Source organism: Falco naumanni, chromosome 18 (assembly GCF_017639655.2).
Source record: "Falco naumanni isolate bFalNau1 chromosome 18, bFalNau1.pat, whole genome shotgun sequence".
Lineage (NCBI taxonomy): Eukaryota > Metazoa > Chordata > Aves > Falconiformes > Falconidae > Falco > Falco naumanni.
In genome coordinates this window covers 3,558,188-3,572,384 of record NC_054071.1, presented here as the reverse complement: position 1 = coordinate 3,572,384, position 14,197 = coordinate 3,558,188, and the positions used below count along the sequence as shown (strand labels likewise).

The 14,197-nt window shown below is 45.2% G+C and overlaps 2 protein-coding genes across 5 annotated transcripts in view; both read right to left on the bottom strand.

The window, feature by feature from the left end:
* Positions 1-115: 115 nt before the first annotated feature.
* KLHL11 (kelch like family member 11) lies at positions 116-6,800 on the bottom strand. Its single transcript, XM_040617210.1, has 2 exons — positions 6,328-6,800; positions 116-5,764 (listed from the first exon to the last, which is right to left on the bottom strand). The coding sequence occupies exons 1-2, from the start codon at positions 6,798-6,800 to the stop codon at positions 4,168-4,170; spliced, it is 2,070 nt and encodes a 689-aa protein (XP_040473144.1). The 3' UTR covers positions 116-4,167.
* An 872-nt stretch (positions 6,801-7,672) lies between these two features.
* ACLY (ATP citrate lyase) overlaps positions 7,673-14,197 on the bottom strand; it is a 32,129-nt gene continuing 25,604 nt past the window's right edge. For all 4 annotated transcript variants that reach the window (XM_040617099.1, XM_040617096.1, XM_040617100.1 and 1 more), the window contains 12 exons: positions 13,878-14,074; positions 13,622-13,703; positions 13,153-13,263; positions 12,487-12,614; positions 12,199-12,292; positions 11,766-11,920; positions 10,701-10,851; positions 10,003-10,146; positions 9,679-9,792; positions 9,055-9,137; positions 8,729-8,805; positions 7,673-8,531 (listed from right to left, as the gene is read on the bottom strand). In XM_040617099.1, the coding sequence (XP_040473033.1) occupies positions 8,437-8,531; positions 8,729-8,805; positions 9,055-9,137; positions 9,679-9,792; positions 10,003-10,146; positions 10,701-10,851; positions 11,766-11,920; positions 12,199-12,292; positions 12,487-12,614; positions 13,153-13,263; positions 13,622-13,703; positions 13,878-14,074 (1,431 nt within the window). In that variant the 3' untranslated portion in view covers positions 7,673-8,436. The remainder of the gene's footprint in view (positions 8,532-8,728; positions 8,806-9,054; positions 9,138-9,678; positions 9,793-10,002; positions 10,147-10,700; positions 10,852-11,765; positions 11,921-12,198; positions 12,293-12,486; positions 12,615-13,152; positions 13,264-13,621; positions 13,704-13,877; positions 14,075-14,197) is intronic.

The following is a 14,197-nucleotide window of genomic DNA, read 5'->3' as shown; positions in this document are numbered from 1 at the left end:
AAAAGCCAAAAGAATCATTAGTCTTTAAAATAAAACTTTCATTCTGTGGCATCACAAAACATACGTATCGGCCACAGCCTACAGAGCAACTTAAAAAATATAAGGTACAACTGAATGCTAGAGAAATAAAGGGTTTATTTTCATTAATTCACTTATTACAATAAATTTTAGTACAGTGTATTTAAGGTAAAGAACATTACAGTAGGATTTGTTTCAAACAGCCTATACACACATACTACTTTACCTTACTGGAAGTAAGTACAGGAGTGCTGCTTCCCCAAGCAATCTGCTGAAGTCTATATTATTATCGACAGGAGAGTACAGCTGCTGTGATCCACAGTGACATGGACCTATGAGGAGTATCTGACTATTAATAGTCTTCAAACATCTCGTTAGTTCCACACTTTACATTCATATTAGTAATAGGGTTAGATCCTCAGGAGCACCTGTTTTATCAGACTTCCACTCAGGACTGTCAGATTAGAGATATGATTTATACCCTAGCATAATATGACAGAGCTGAAAATAAAACTAAGCCATAAACCACTTATTTTAAGCTTGCTTTTTAAAGCCCATTGAACGTTACATCATACTATTACAAGGTTGTGTTCAAAATAACCTAAAAAGTTGCAATTCTTTGTGAGCCAGTTTGTCAGTAGCAATCAGTCTACTCCATGACTCACAAGCTGAGCCAATAGTTTTAACATTTACTGTAATGGAGAAAAATGATATTGAAATAGTATAGCAGAACGCTTGGCGTAGTTACTCATAATGCACGCTAAAAGTTGGCATGCTCTCTTCATTTCTGGAGTGTTATCCTACTATCTGCAAGGGAGTCTTATTAAAAATACATACAAACCCAGCATACTAACAGAGTATTCAGGTAGTTATAAAACATTATGTACACGTATGGCACCTAGAAATTACGACGACGACTGCGGAGTGCTAGGCAGGATGTGTCCTACTCCACTAATACTTTGAGCAGAAAGGCAGGACATGAAACATGCGTTTTGTGGCACGTATTCAGTAAGGTCTAGAGGTATGGTTGTCATAAGGAGGAGGAAAAACTCCGCCTGATATTTACATTAGTAAGGCCAGAAGTCAGCCTTCTAATACTTACTGAATACGCGCTAGGATCTTGCTGACATTTAAGTAGCCACTAGAAACACACTGAAAGAATTCCCAGGCATTTGTTTATAGGATCGTTTTATAAACACCCAGCAAGCTATAGCAGTCAAGGGCCACAAGGAATTTGTTACGTGATTCACAGGTTAGTGGGATAAATTACAGCCAGAATCAAGAATGCAATTCTTCCAAACACCTACGTGTGATCCAGTGGATAGTTAAGATTTATCAGTTAAAAACGATGTGCAATGCAATTGGTCCACTTAGAAGTCAAGGCTAAAAAACCCCCAACCACTTAAAAAAATCCACAGAATCGGCATAGCAAAAGTTAGAGCAAACCAGTGGTGTTCACAGTGCCCATCGCTCACCATGCAAACAGAGCATATGGAGATATAGTGCATCACATACAGAACTGTGGCTGGCATTTGCAAATTAAGCTGTCCAGATACTAAGCTGCTTTGACATTGTCTTTGAGTGGAATGTTTTTAGTAAACTATACAGCTTGTATGTCAGCCAGAAGGTCTTAAGGTAAGTGCAATATAAATTTTGCTTAGAAAAAGACAGACTGCAAGAAATTTGTCCTTGCATCTAACTTGGCTGCATGCTGCCACACATTAAAACCACTTAGTTCATATTCCAACTGAAATAATAATCTCGGTATTTGTCCCTACAACTTGTCCGTATTTGTGGACAGGCTACAAAAGGGCTTTGACAGAGCTGTGGTGGCCTGACACACCACCATCCTTCAACTGCTTGTTAAATCCCTACAGCAATGTCAGTGGGATGGAGCATGTAAACTCTTCTCAGTTGCTTCTGTGCGAAGTCTGGTAAGGTATCTTAAAATCAGCCCCCACAAATTTAAGTTAAATCAGCGGATTTAGTGCTAAAGCCGTAAGGCATTTTCGTGCTTCTAGTCACAAACCCTGCTGTAGGGGCAGTAAAATTCTTAAACTACTCCAGTCAAATCTGTAAGAGTTCATGGGCCAAACTCCACTGATTAACCCCTTGCTTACAGGCCTCCATGAGCTGGTTTGGTAACAGTCGCTTGTGAACATCAGCCTTACACCTGAACAATTTCCTCTCTTGCATTAGGCCAGCATTGTACAATTTAATCTGCCCTAATGATCCGACAGGCAAATAAACCAGAACACAGTTACCACAGATGAGGAAACTTCGACTAAACTGTCAGGATTTTCAAGTTCTTTTTCTTTCCTTTTTTTTTTTTTTTTTTTTAAACAAGGCTATTCTATTAGAAAAAGACAAGTTATTGATATCAAAAGTGGCAAGTGAACCACGAAGTGGAGCATTAAGGGATGTACACATCAGAGAAATCTTTACACACTATGTGGTTGAAAGACTTACCCAGTGTTTCAGATATGATCTAGGTTGCCTGCTGAATTGGAAAATGAGAAGTATCAGTTCAGAAAGCTAAACAATTAAAAAAAAAAAACAAAACCAAACTGTTTAGAAGTTCTTTTGCAAAGAAGTTGCCCACATCAAAACCACCAGCAAATCATCATATGAACCAAAGACAGTAAAGAGACTCTCCACCAATGTTTGCCTACACAAATTTTGGAACATCCTGGTTACTCCTCCCTTTCCCTTCCCTAAGATCCCGAGTTCGGCTGCATGTGAAAACCTGGAAAATTCAAACGCAGGGAAGGATGGGGAAAAAAGGAGGCAGGAAGGATGCACTGAAGCCACTAGTAACCTAAACTGTCTGGGAGCACTTTCAGGGGGGATTGTTCAGCGGATCAGTTAACTGAGAGACAGTGATAACTCTAAAGGAAACATTCCACCTTCTGCTCCTAGGGAGTACAGCACTAAGCAAGCCAGAGCCAACCAGGGCACTGGTTTATGCAAAACCACCTCAAAACACCAAAAGGTGTTTACAGCAGCTTAAATCTCGCCACCACAGTATGTAAGGAAATCCAAATATTTAGACTATGAGGACTCAACTGTCCCACTTCAAGAGCAACCCCAAGTGCTGATCGATTTGTTAAGGAGCACTGCAGCACAGCAAGTTTCTCGGGAAAGCGTACCGAAGGCAAAGGGTACTGATTGTCAAAGGCAGGCTGGAAGCAGGCTCTTGGGGGTTCTTCTGATCACTTTTTCACTAGAATTAAGATGTGTGCAACATTTGGGAAAGGATCTACAAATAGCTCAGGGTTCAGCCTAGTACTGTGGTATAATCTCATTCTTACTAATCCACACTGGTGGAAGTGAATAGCCAACGTTGGTGGGTGGCTACTTTGCTGGTTTTCGCTCCTTTTATCAGGCTGATTCTCGACCCAAGTTTCTAATGAAGCTGTCAAAGACAAACTCAAAGCATCTTCAGATACACCTGGAAAAAAAAATAATCTACTGCCTCAAGTTCTCTGTTTTAGAAGTCTTGTGTTCTACCAATCATCCATTTACAAACTCTGCAGCCTCTCTACAACATACAGATAAAAAATATTTAATACACATAGAAATATCCTGAAGTAATTTTATAAAGAAAGATTGTGCTTTTGTTTTCATATACAGGTATAACTATTGCACTTGCTTCCAACTTGGGAAAGCTAAGTACACTAACACCAATATGTGAAGTTTAGTCACTGAGGAGAGAATCAAAGGAATGTCAATATTTAAGTGCAAACAAAACAGGTGCTTTCAAGCACACACAAATGTAACCACTAAATTATTGAGATCTTCGATTTTCAAAATAGAACTGTTAGAGACTTAACTCCACAGAAATCCTTGAAAACAAAGACCTGAAGAGAGAAATAACAGACTTTTTGTTCCCAGAGGTATTTCACAGCCCGATACAGGCTACATTTTTTCCCTGGGCACCACTAAGTAATACTGTTGGATTCGCACAATTTCTCAACTGCCATCCGTCCTCAATTTCTGAGCTTCTTAATTTTCAATACATAAAAATGCTGTTTTTATGCCTCAAATCCAATCAACACCCTCATGTCTTATAAAGACTTATCAAGCCTAAAAAAAAATAATGTTTTAGCACAGTATTTCCTAAATTCATCAGGAGTGATATTTCAGAAACTAGCACTCAATCTGTGACCGTGGCATTCTCCGTAAGCTTAGGGAGTGTCGGTGTATTTCCTGCATCTGCCTCTCCTGCATTTGCCTTATTCTATCTTTCTGCCACATCAAATTTTGCGGCATAGGGTATCTTTGTGTTCCCTGCAAGCATCTGAAGGGAATTCTCACGTGGCAGGCTGTTGCTCTGCAGCGAGGCTGAGGCATAGGAGGCAAAAGCATCCAGCGCTTTCTCTCAGCACAGTAACGATAGGCCTCTTTCCTGTATTGCTTGTCAATATCATCGCTGTTTTTCCACCCCCCAATGATGAAAACATCATCTTTATAATAACAAATAGCTGCTCCTTCAATGCTAAGAACCTCTGGGGGCAAGCTTTCAAGTATTTCATCCGAGGCCCTGCCAGAGATTTTTATCTTGGCTTCCTCGTTATCTATAGGGTAACTCTTGGGGCAGCATGATGCTGTATGGTAAAAGTTTGTGTTAGCAACAGACATCTGAAAAGAGCAATAATTATCAATGAGTGGCAGAGACTCCACATCCTGCCACTGCCTTGTTTCAGCATCGTATCTGATAATAACCGCCCTCAACCCATCTTCGCTATCACTGTCAACTGGGGTACGAGCAGCAACATAAACAAACCGGTCTTCTACAGAAACAGCTTTGACATCACGAAGGATTTTTGGTGCCGACTCCAAGTTAACCCATTTATCTTGCTCGGGATTATAAATGGCCACATCTTTAAAGCCAGGACTGAAATTGCCATGTCCACCAATACTGTACAAGTTTCCTTTAACTTCAGTAAGGCCAAAAGAATGCTTTCTGGTTATTAGATTTGAGACTTGCTCCCAGATATTTCTATTTGGATTGTACCTTTCTACAGTCTTGGCAAACCCCGGCTCCATGGAGCCAGCCACATAAACGTAAGATTCTGTCACAGCAACAGCATGCCCATCAAGATGATTATGTATATGCGGTAAGTTTACCCACCTATCTTCGTCGATGAAATACCCTACACACTCACTCAAGTAATCTCCTCCCTCCGATACACCACCAATCACCATAATGACATCCATGTTTTGTCCAAAACGCGGCAACAATGCTACAGGACAAGCGGAATGTTGTAGATTACCCGACTGCAAGTTCTCAGACCGCAAGGCATGACTCTCCACAGCTTCGGACACCAATTTAACACACGCTTCGTTGCTCGATACCAACCTTTCAGATTTGACGTGGCGAGTAAGGTAAGTGGGTTTCATCTGAGACAATCTAAGCAGTTTAAAGAGATCTTCAAAGTACCTCTCTCTTTCCTCTGGATTCTTCTGAACCCACTTCAAAACAGTCTCAAAGAGGATTTCTTCAGAGTCCACTGTGATCTCTGAGTCTGAGAGCCAGTCCCTGACAAGATGAAAGGGCAAAGTGTAGAACTCCTCATCTTGGATAACTTTGTGGAAGTTTCTCCTGATCATATCCTGAGCTTTGAGGGCCAGCTGATTCAGGGAATACATATGGGCTAAGCTGTGAACCGCCACGCAGTTGGAGAGGTTGAGTTTCTTCTTCAGAAACTCTCCACAGAACTCTTTTAACCGGGTCAGCAGAAACCTGCAGGACAAACGAACACGGGTGAGGTGGCTGCCTGGCAGCCTGGTGGGGCGGCTGCGGTCAGCCCCTGGCCCCTGGCCCCCAGCCCCACTCACCTGTCTCCCATCTCCAGCCCCCCGCAGCCTCCAGCCCCCCGCAGCCCCCAGCCCCGCTCACCTGTCGCCCATCTCCAGCCCCCCGCAGCCCCCAGCCCCGCTCACCTGTCGCCCATCTCCAGCCCCCCGCAGCCCCCAGCCCCGCTCACCTGTCGCCCATCTCCAGCCCCCCGCAGCCCCCAGCCCCGCTCACCTGTCGCCCATCTCCAGCCCCCCGCAGCCCCCAGCCCCGCTCACCTGTCGCCCACCTCCAGCCCCCCGCAGCCCCCAGCCCCGCTCACCTGTCGCCCATCTCCAGCCCCTCCAGCCCCGCTCACCTGTCGCCCACCTCCAGCCCCCCGCAGCCCCCAGCCCCACTCACCTGTCGCCCATCTCCAGCCCCGCTCACCTGTCGCCCATCTCCAACCCCCCGCAGCCCCCAGCCCCGCTCACCTGCCGCCCATCTCCAGCCCCTCCAGCCCCGCTCACCTGTCCGCCATCTCCAGCACCTCATGGACGTTACCGGGGCTGACGCGGATGGTGCCGGTGTACATGAAACCGACGACGGCCTCCACCGTGTCGGGGTCGGGGCCGCCCTCCGAGCTCCACTTCTGCAGCTCCACACGGCCCGACCGCGACTCCGCGAAGCCCCCCGAGAGCAGCGGGGTGAAGTACTCGGTGGCGGCGGCCAGCACGGAGCGGTGCGCCCGGTACTCGCGGGCCGCCCCCGGCCGCCCGCCGCCGAAGGCCAGAGTGATGTCGCAGTAGAGGCCGTGGCGGCGTTGCTCGTTCTGCCGCCAGGCCAGGCCGGAGCAGTGCGCCGGGCACCCGAACTCCTCCGCTTCGGCCTCCCCATCCATCCCCCCGCCGCCGCCCCGCGAGCACCCGCCCTCCGCCTCGGCCGCGCCGGGGCCCGGCTGCTGCTGCGGGGAGGCCGCGGCCGCCGCCATCTTGTCCGACATGGCGGGCTGCGGGCAGGGCGCCTGCGCGGGGGCTGGCGGCGCTGCCTCCCGGCGGGGAGGGGGCGCCACCGCCGGCGCTAAAATGGCGGCGGGGGCGCGGGGGGGGCGGGGCGGCCTCAGCCGGCGCCTCCGTCCCCTGGGAGTGCCGTGAGGTGAGCAGGGACGCGAGCGCCGTGCGGCCCCTCGGTGCGCAGCGGGCAGACGGGGCGTTCGGGCCAGCACCGCGGCGGGGACACCAGCCCCGGCCGCCTCAGCCCGCGGCGGGGGCGGGCGACCGGCCCCCCTCGCCCCCAAACACCCGTCTGGGGGGAGCCCGGGCCTGCGGGACAGCCGGGGAGGCCACCGCGGGCAGCCGTGAGGGGGCTGGGTGGCTCTGCCACAGGTACCGCAGCTCTGCGGCCTTCTGCTAATTGCTTCTCATTAACGTGGCTCTCAGGCAAACTTGCAGGGAAAAAGGACTTTACAATCAGGAATTCACTCACTCCTAAGGTACTTTTTTTTTTTTTTTTAATTAGAATCAGGTGAGCTGTAGGTGATTACTTCACGTTTACTATGCACCACAATTCCCCAACTCTTGTATAATGCTCTATCGATTATTTATAACTCCATTCCTCGTTCCTTCCCTGCTTTGCTAAATTTCATCTTTTTGACCCACACTGAAACACGGTAGGATAAGTCTGTATTTTTTCGTGTGTTTGTTGTGGTTTTTATTCCCCCCTCCCTTTTTTTAAATCGACCAGAACACACACCAAAAAAAAAAAAAAAAAAAAAGGAATAATTTTGTCATATGCCTGGTTCCCGGTTTGTCATAGAGCCTGTTGGATACTGTTTAGGACCAACTTTTAGAAGCCAGAAGCAGAGAGAGAAAAAAGTAAATTAGTAGTGTATCATTTATTTGAGTTAGGTTACAATACACAGACAAGTAGGACACTGAAGTTATTACTGAGATTATTTTTGCATCAGCAGATAACATGAGAGTGACATTCCAGATACCAGCAGTCTAGTAGTAAAGGAGGTTTTTTTTGCATAAATACAGACACCGGAATACATGTAGTTTCACAGTTTTAACAGCAGTATGTTACAACTTTACACTTTAAATTACTACACCAGAGTTTGAGTAACATTGGTTATACATCAGCAATGGTCCCACTGTTTAGGATACAATCAGACTGAAGATGAGAACACAGTAAACAAATTGAAAAACAATCAACAATAAAAATCCAAAGTCATGGCTTATGGGAACAACGGGTACTTTTCCTGTCGGGAAAAGTTACAGCTTGTTACCAGACCAATGGATCTTCTGCAAGTTCAGTAAGACTGCACCTAGGAGCAAAACTTCCCCCCACCCCAAACTCTTAAAAATCTTTTCTGGGAACAAAATGAAACAAGAGTAGAAAAAAAAAAAAAGGTGAGAGACAGTATTAAATACAGCAGGTAACATATGGAACATCACAAGTTTTGGTTTTTATTAGACTAAGTTTCTATTCTTATAAAACAGTTGCTTTGCACAGTTTGACCAGGCAGCTTAATGTCTATGTACCAATGGTCTTTATACATCAAAGTCCCATTTGTGACTGTCCTCTGTGCAGGCTTCTTGTCTTCTTGAAGAGACATTCTGAGGCAATACTACAGGTTCTCACATGGTCATGTGCTCTGGTAAAACATAGGATATATCATCCCACGGGTGACGGTACAGACCTTGCTTCAATCTCTTCTGATCCAGGTAGTGTCCTAAAACAAAGTGGTCTACGTTAGAAATTTTCTGTTCCTCCTCCTCCTCTTTCTTTGCCTTGAAACAACTGTGATTTCTGGATTTGTACAACTAGGATTTTAGACAGAGCCCCCATCGAGCTTTATATTTCTCTCATGTTCATGGCAGCAGGGCATCCCCCAGTAGGATGGAAAGGGCAGGAACGTGGCAAACTTACCAATGAATCCCATACTCCTGCCTAGTACAAAGATGCCATTAAGAGCTCCTATATCAATATATTCATCCGCTTCTTCCCTGCAAAAGAAAATAAATTAAATAGTTCCTTATAGCGATCTATTTAAGGAATCGATCTTAGAAAGGCTACGAGTCTGCTCTAATGCCAGTAGCAACACCAAACTCATGTGAAAGCTTTCTTCTCCCAAGTCCAGGCTACACTTCCTTTGCAATGTCCTTTTGAAATCCTGGCCCCCCATGAGCTGGCAGGATGGCTCCCATCATTTTTATAGGGCCACGACCTAAGAGAACAGCCTGCCACATACTTACCGTGTGAAGGAGCCACAATTCCTGAGTACGTCAACAAAGGCAACGCCGATAAAGCCATCTACATTCAGGATAAGATTTGGTTTCTGCAGGAAATGCAAACACACCCCAAATAAAGATGTTAACAGTGGCAAATGATGTTCACCTAGCAACTTCCATCCTCAAGCGTAAGGTAATTTGAGGGTTGCCCATAATTGTGGACACACAAGCCTAGCGACAGAGAAGGCTGTTCAGCAACTTAAGCAAGAGCTGTGCTTAATGTGAATGGTGGAAAAGCAGCCCCAAACAATGGGCCTGCATTTGGTTCAAACCACATAATTTATCTGCCACAGCCCATCACGTGTGCTACCTCTGCCTCAGTTTTCAAGAACACAGCAGTTCCAGTGTGGGCAGTGGACAACACAGGTAATGGGTTTTGGTTTGCTCAGCACTTTTGCAGTGTCCCACAAATGTCTTCGGCCTTGCCAAACTGTAGTTGTACTTGGCCTCAAGTACCCATAGAAAAAAAAAACCCCACCCCACAACAATTTATGAAGCACTGCGATTAAAATACAGTATTAACCCCTAGTCACTTCTGCTCCAGTAAGAAAGAATGCTCAAGAGGAGCCAAATGCTAGCGTATTTCACCTTGGAAGTTGTAATTTTTTCTACTTCAAGTGCATAGTCCAACAGTGGGGTGGCAGGGAAATGCTGCTTCACGTAGTCTTTGAGAATCTGAACTCTCATGTCTGGGTTATTTATCTGCAAGGTAAGAACACATTACAGTCACTGATGTTACCTGTTACACAGGGACTGGCCATAAGCTTTACTGTTTGTAGGTTTAAAAGAATTTGCTCAAATAGCTGCCTGTGAAAGTTGCTACTTTTCATTCTTTCCATTTTTTCTCTACCCCACCCTTCCTTAAAAAAAAAACCCAACAAAACACCTCCAGTACCAATGCAGTTTTCTTACCGATTTGACTCTGTGTCCAATGCCCATGATCAGCTTCCCTTCTTTCTTCATCTTATTCACAAACTCCATAGGTATAATCCCACTGTCGAAGGCTTTGCTGAACATTTTAGCTGCAGCATCCAGTGCTCCACCAAACCGGTCACCCTGGGTACAGTACACAAAGGGAGTTATAGCAAAGGACTCCACAGTTAAGGTAACAAAACAAGCACGAGATTATCTTCCCCATCTGCCCTGCCTACCACTGTGGCATTCATGAAAGTAAAGTTAGGCAGGCACCTGAGATAAAACATCTATTTATAACGCAAGTGCCAATACATAGCAAACACATCTCCACTAGCAGCAGAGTATGGAAGGAAACACAATCTAAAGTCTATTTATTCACATTTTTACTCTTCAGTCGTGGAAGAGAATAGGCAACAATATAGGGACAATGCTGACAGCGATTTGGCCTCTATAAAATATTTCTAGACTCAAATGAGACACATCAAAGTAGTCTTGCCTACTAGAAAAATGCTCCAGGTTTAAAACCTAGTCCGTCGAGCTATTAAGAGTTGAATTGAACAGAAATTCAAAGCGTGAGTGAAGAGACACAACCTGTCCACGGCTCTGCAGCCAGTCTAAATCTTACATTATTAGTAATAAAACCTAGCCAGAATAGCGAGCAATAAAATTAAATCTTCTGAATATTAGGCACTTACGATAGTAAGAAGACCTGAAGTAAGACTTGAGACAAGATCTTTTCCAGCTCTGGCACAGACGATGGTGTTGTGGGCTCCAGATACAGCAGGCCCATGATCCGCTGTTACCATCAAACACATCTCGATGAACTGGCAGGCATACTTCGGTAACCTGAGCAAGAGAGAGAGTAAAGTCAATGATTGTAAAGAAAACCAAACAACAAGACAGTGTTACACTGGACAGTGACTTTTGTTTTAGGTGTATGACTGAAAAGTCTGGCTGGCAAGGCCTGAGAAACAGGAAAGTCCTTGACTTAGTATAAATATTACTTAACAACTAAAAACATGAGTGCTTTATCAACACTGTTCCTCACATCAGAGCCAAAACAGCACTGTACTAGCTACTAAGAAGAAAATTAACTCCATCCCAGCCAAAACCAGGACAAACAGAGAAAGGGAGCCGTAGGGTCACAATACCCATCAGTGCATTCCAATATCCTTCTCGGGCATCACGTTTTTATTCAGTTTCCACAGGAGCTGTTTAGCTCCGGGCCAAGGGTCAGTTTTGTAGGCTGAGCTTGCAAACACTCCGTGGGCATTGTGGGTTCCTTTGAGAGGAGCCGTGAGGCTGCGCTACAGTTCTGTTCATCCTGTTCTGCTGAGCTAGAGATTCCAGCTGGTGCCAGGAGTGCCTCTAATGAACGCACGATCAGATGAAGGCAGCAAATTTCTGCCATTCAGGATGTTCCCTGTAGGCTGGTTAGCCAGCGTTTGTAAACTCCCTAATCTCTCGAGTCAAGGTGACTATTGCAATAGGCAAGTAGTCAGCATGAAACAGGCCTAGAATAGAGAAACTTCCTCAACGCACCACAAAACTTGTGGAAAACTACATCCCAAGACTAAAAATGCTGTATGAAGCCTTGAAATGCTGACACGGTCTCAAAAGAGGGAATACAGAGATGGCATTTCCAGTGAATTTACGTTCACAAAGGAATCCTGGAGTTACTTTTCTTTTTAAAAGCCCATTAATAAACGCAAAAAACTTCAAGCCAAAGAATCTGTGAGCTTTCACAAAAGCTGCCTCACCTCCTTTGAAACCAGAGCAAGCCCAGAACCCCTCCAATTCCCATCTCTTCTTTGAAGACCTCAGTGATCGGCATCCCAGCATAAATCAGTTCCTGACCTCTCTCATCACAGATGCTTGTCATAAAGGAAGCCGGTTTGCGAATCAGACCCAGCTCCTGAAATTGCAGCATAAAGATGGGATTTTGAACAATCCACATGAGAAGCAAGGGGCAGTAGGAGGCAGAGCGGTCAAACAGCAATGCCTTAAAGCTTGCCCTCAGAGCAGCTGCCACAGCCTAGAACCAGCGTAGCCAGTGAGCTCACAAATAATGCTACAAAGTGTGTCATACAACCCCAAGGCAACACCATTATCACCAGAAGCGTCCAGAATCACAGCAAGTACCCCGTCTAGTTCCTAAGGAACCAAAAAGCAGGTAAAAAAAGCACGGCTTACCCTCGCCCAGGAGTAATCCATTGGCACAGTTGGAGGAGGCACTTCCTCAGCTGGTTCAATCACTCTTTTGGCCACAAGATCCTGGTAGACAGACCTAGGGAGAGAATCCATTTATCAACTGAAGCCCTTTTAAGGGATATAAGCATGTGGTCTTAACCCAGACCTTAAAAAAACCCATAAAGAATATAAGTTGCTTTCTTTAAGCAGGAATATATTCCTTTATCAGGTTAGAATCAGTGCCCTAACAGTTTTTGTCCCTGCTGAATATGCCCGGGTGGTGTGACTTACTGAATGACCTCTCCCAGCTCATCAAAACTCCGGGGAACAAACACACCAGCTTCTTTCAAGGCTTGATTCTTTGCAACAGCAGTTTCAGAAGCCTGATTGGCACAAGCTCCTGCATGGCCAAACTGCACCTGCAAACAAGGGAGGAGACAGCAGTAAGGAATACAAGTTGTTTACCTGAAGAGAGTAAGACAGAATAAAGAACTGACTAGGAAACTGGTGACAGAGGAATAGCAGTGACATCTGCCTTCCTTTTGGCTAACAGAACTCTTGGCTGCAACCACAGTCAGCATTGCAATATGCAGGGCGTTTTCTGATCTGGAATTGCTCCAGGCTTCTCCACTGATGTTCAGCCTCTCTAAATTCCAGAGCTGCTTAACATGCATCCTTCCCATTCCCACCACTCCAGAAGCACACTGCTATTAGAACCTGTTGTGTTCCCTGGGATCTTTGGGCTCCCTTTACAAGCATGCAGAATCCCTTGAAAATCTCCAGTGGCAGACTACAGAAGCACAAAAAGCTTTTATTATTTATATTTAACTTCTGCACGTTAAATTGCTACTGGCAATTCTGAAAGGTTTAGGCACAGTGGGAGATGTCGTTGGCTTTCTAGCTTCCTGTTGAGGATACATACTTGTTTTATGTGTTTGCCCCCATTCTTGCACATACCTCTGAAGAGAACATGGTGGCACAAGTACCAATACACCAGCACACCACTGGCTTGGTGATACGACCTTCTTTAATACCCCTGCAGATCTTATACTCTTCTGTGCCTCCAATCTGCAGAAAGAAAGACCACCAAGCTGGTTCAACACTGCATTTTTGTAGAAACCAGCTCCAAGATGCACATGGAACCATTACTTGCAATTTTTTTTCCCCTCCTTTTTCATTGAATAACAGCTGAAGTCTCAGAACAAAGCCTCCTTTTTTTTTTTTAATAGGGGAGACTGCTTGTCTGTGGAATACATTCAATTTCTTTTGATTAAAGCAGTACGAAATAAAAATCAGGATATTCAAGAACAGTATGAATAACTGCCACATATCTACAGCTGTTATTTAGTATCCTTGCAGCCAGGTCAGATCCTCCCAAAACAAAACACACAGGTATTTCTCAGAGGAGTGAACTGGTCTCACTCACCTCTCCAAGTACTACAATCATTTTCACTCCTGGAGTATCCTCATAACGCAAGACATGATCCATAAAAGTTGAACCTGGATATCTGGGTAGAACACAGGGAAAATGGTAGAAGGTGAACGTGTTTCAGAAACTTTTCTGAAAGAAGAACAATTAACAGCCAACCTGCCCTTCTTCCTTCAAATTACTAATAATTCTTCTGTTGACTGACTTAAAAAAAACAACCAACTGTGTCTTTGTTGAAGACACAGACTCCTACCTGTCTCCTCCAATGGCCACCCCTTCATAGACCCCATCAGTGGTTCGGGAAATGATGTTGTTGAGCTCATTGGACATTCCTCCGGACCGGGAAACATAAGCCACGCTACCAGGACGGTACAGTTTTGATGCCAAGATATTATCCAGCATGCCTCCTGTGTTGCCTATTTTAAAGCAACCTGGTTTGATCCCACCAACCTACAAGAAAGTTAGAGAAGGATGTAAAGTCCTTTAAAATATACGTGAAAATGAGGAACATTTCTGTAAGACCTGATGTTTGTATAAATACTGACAACTAAGACAGTAACATGAGCTTAAAAT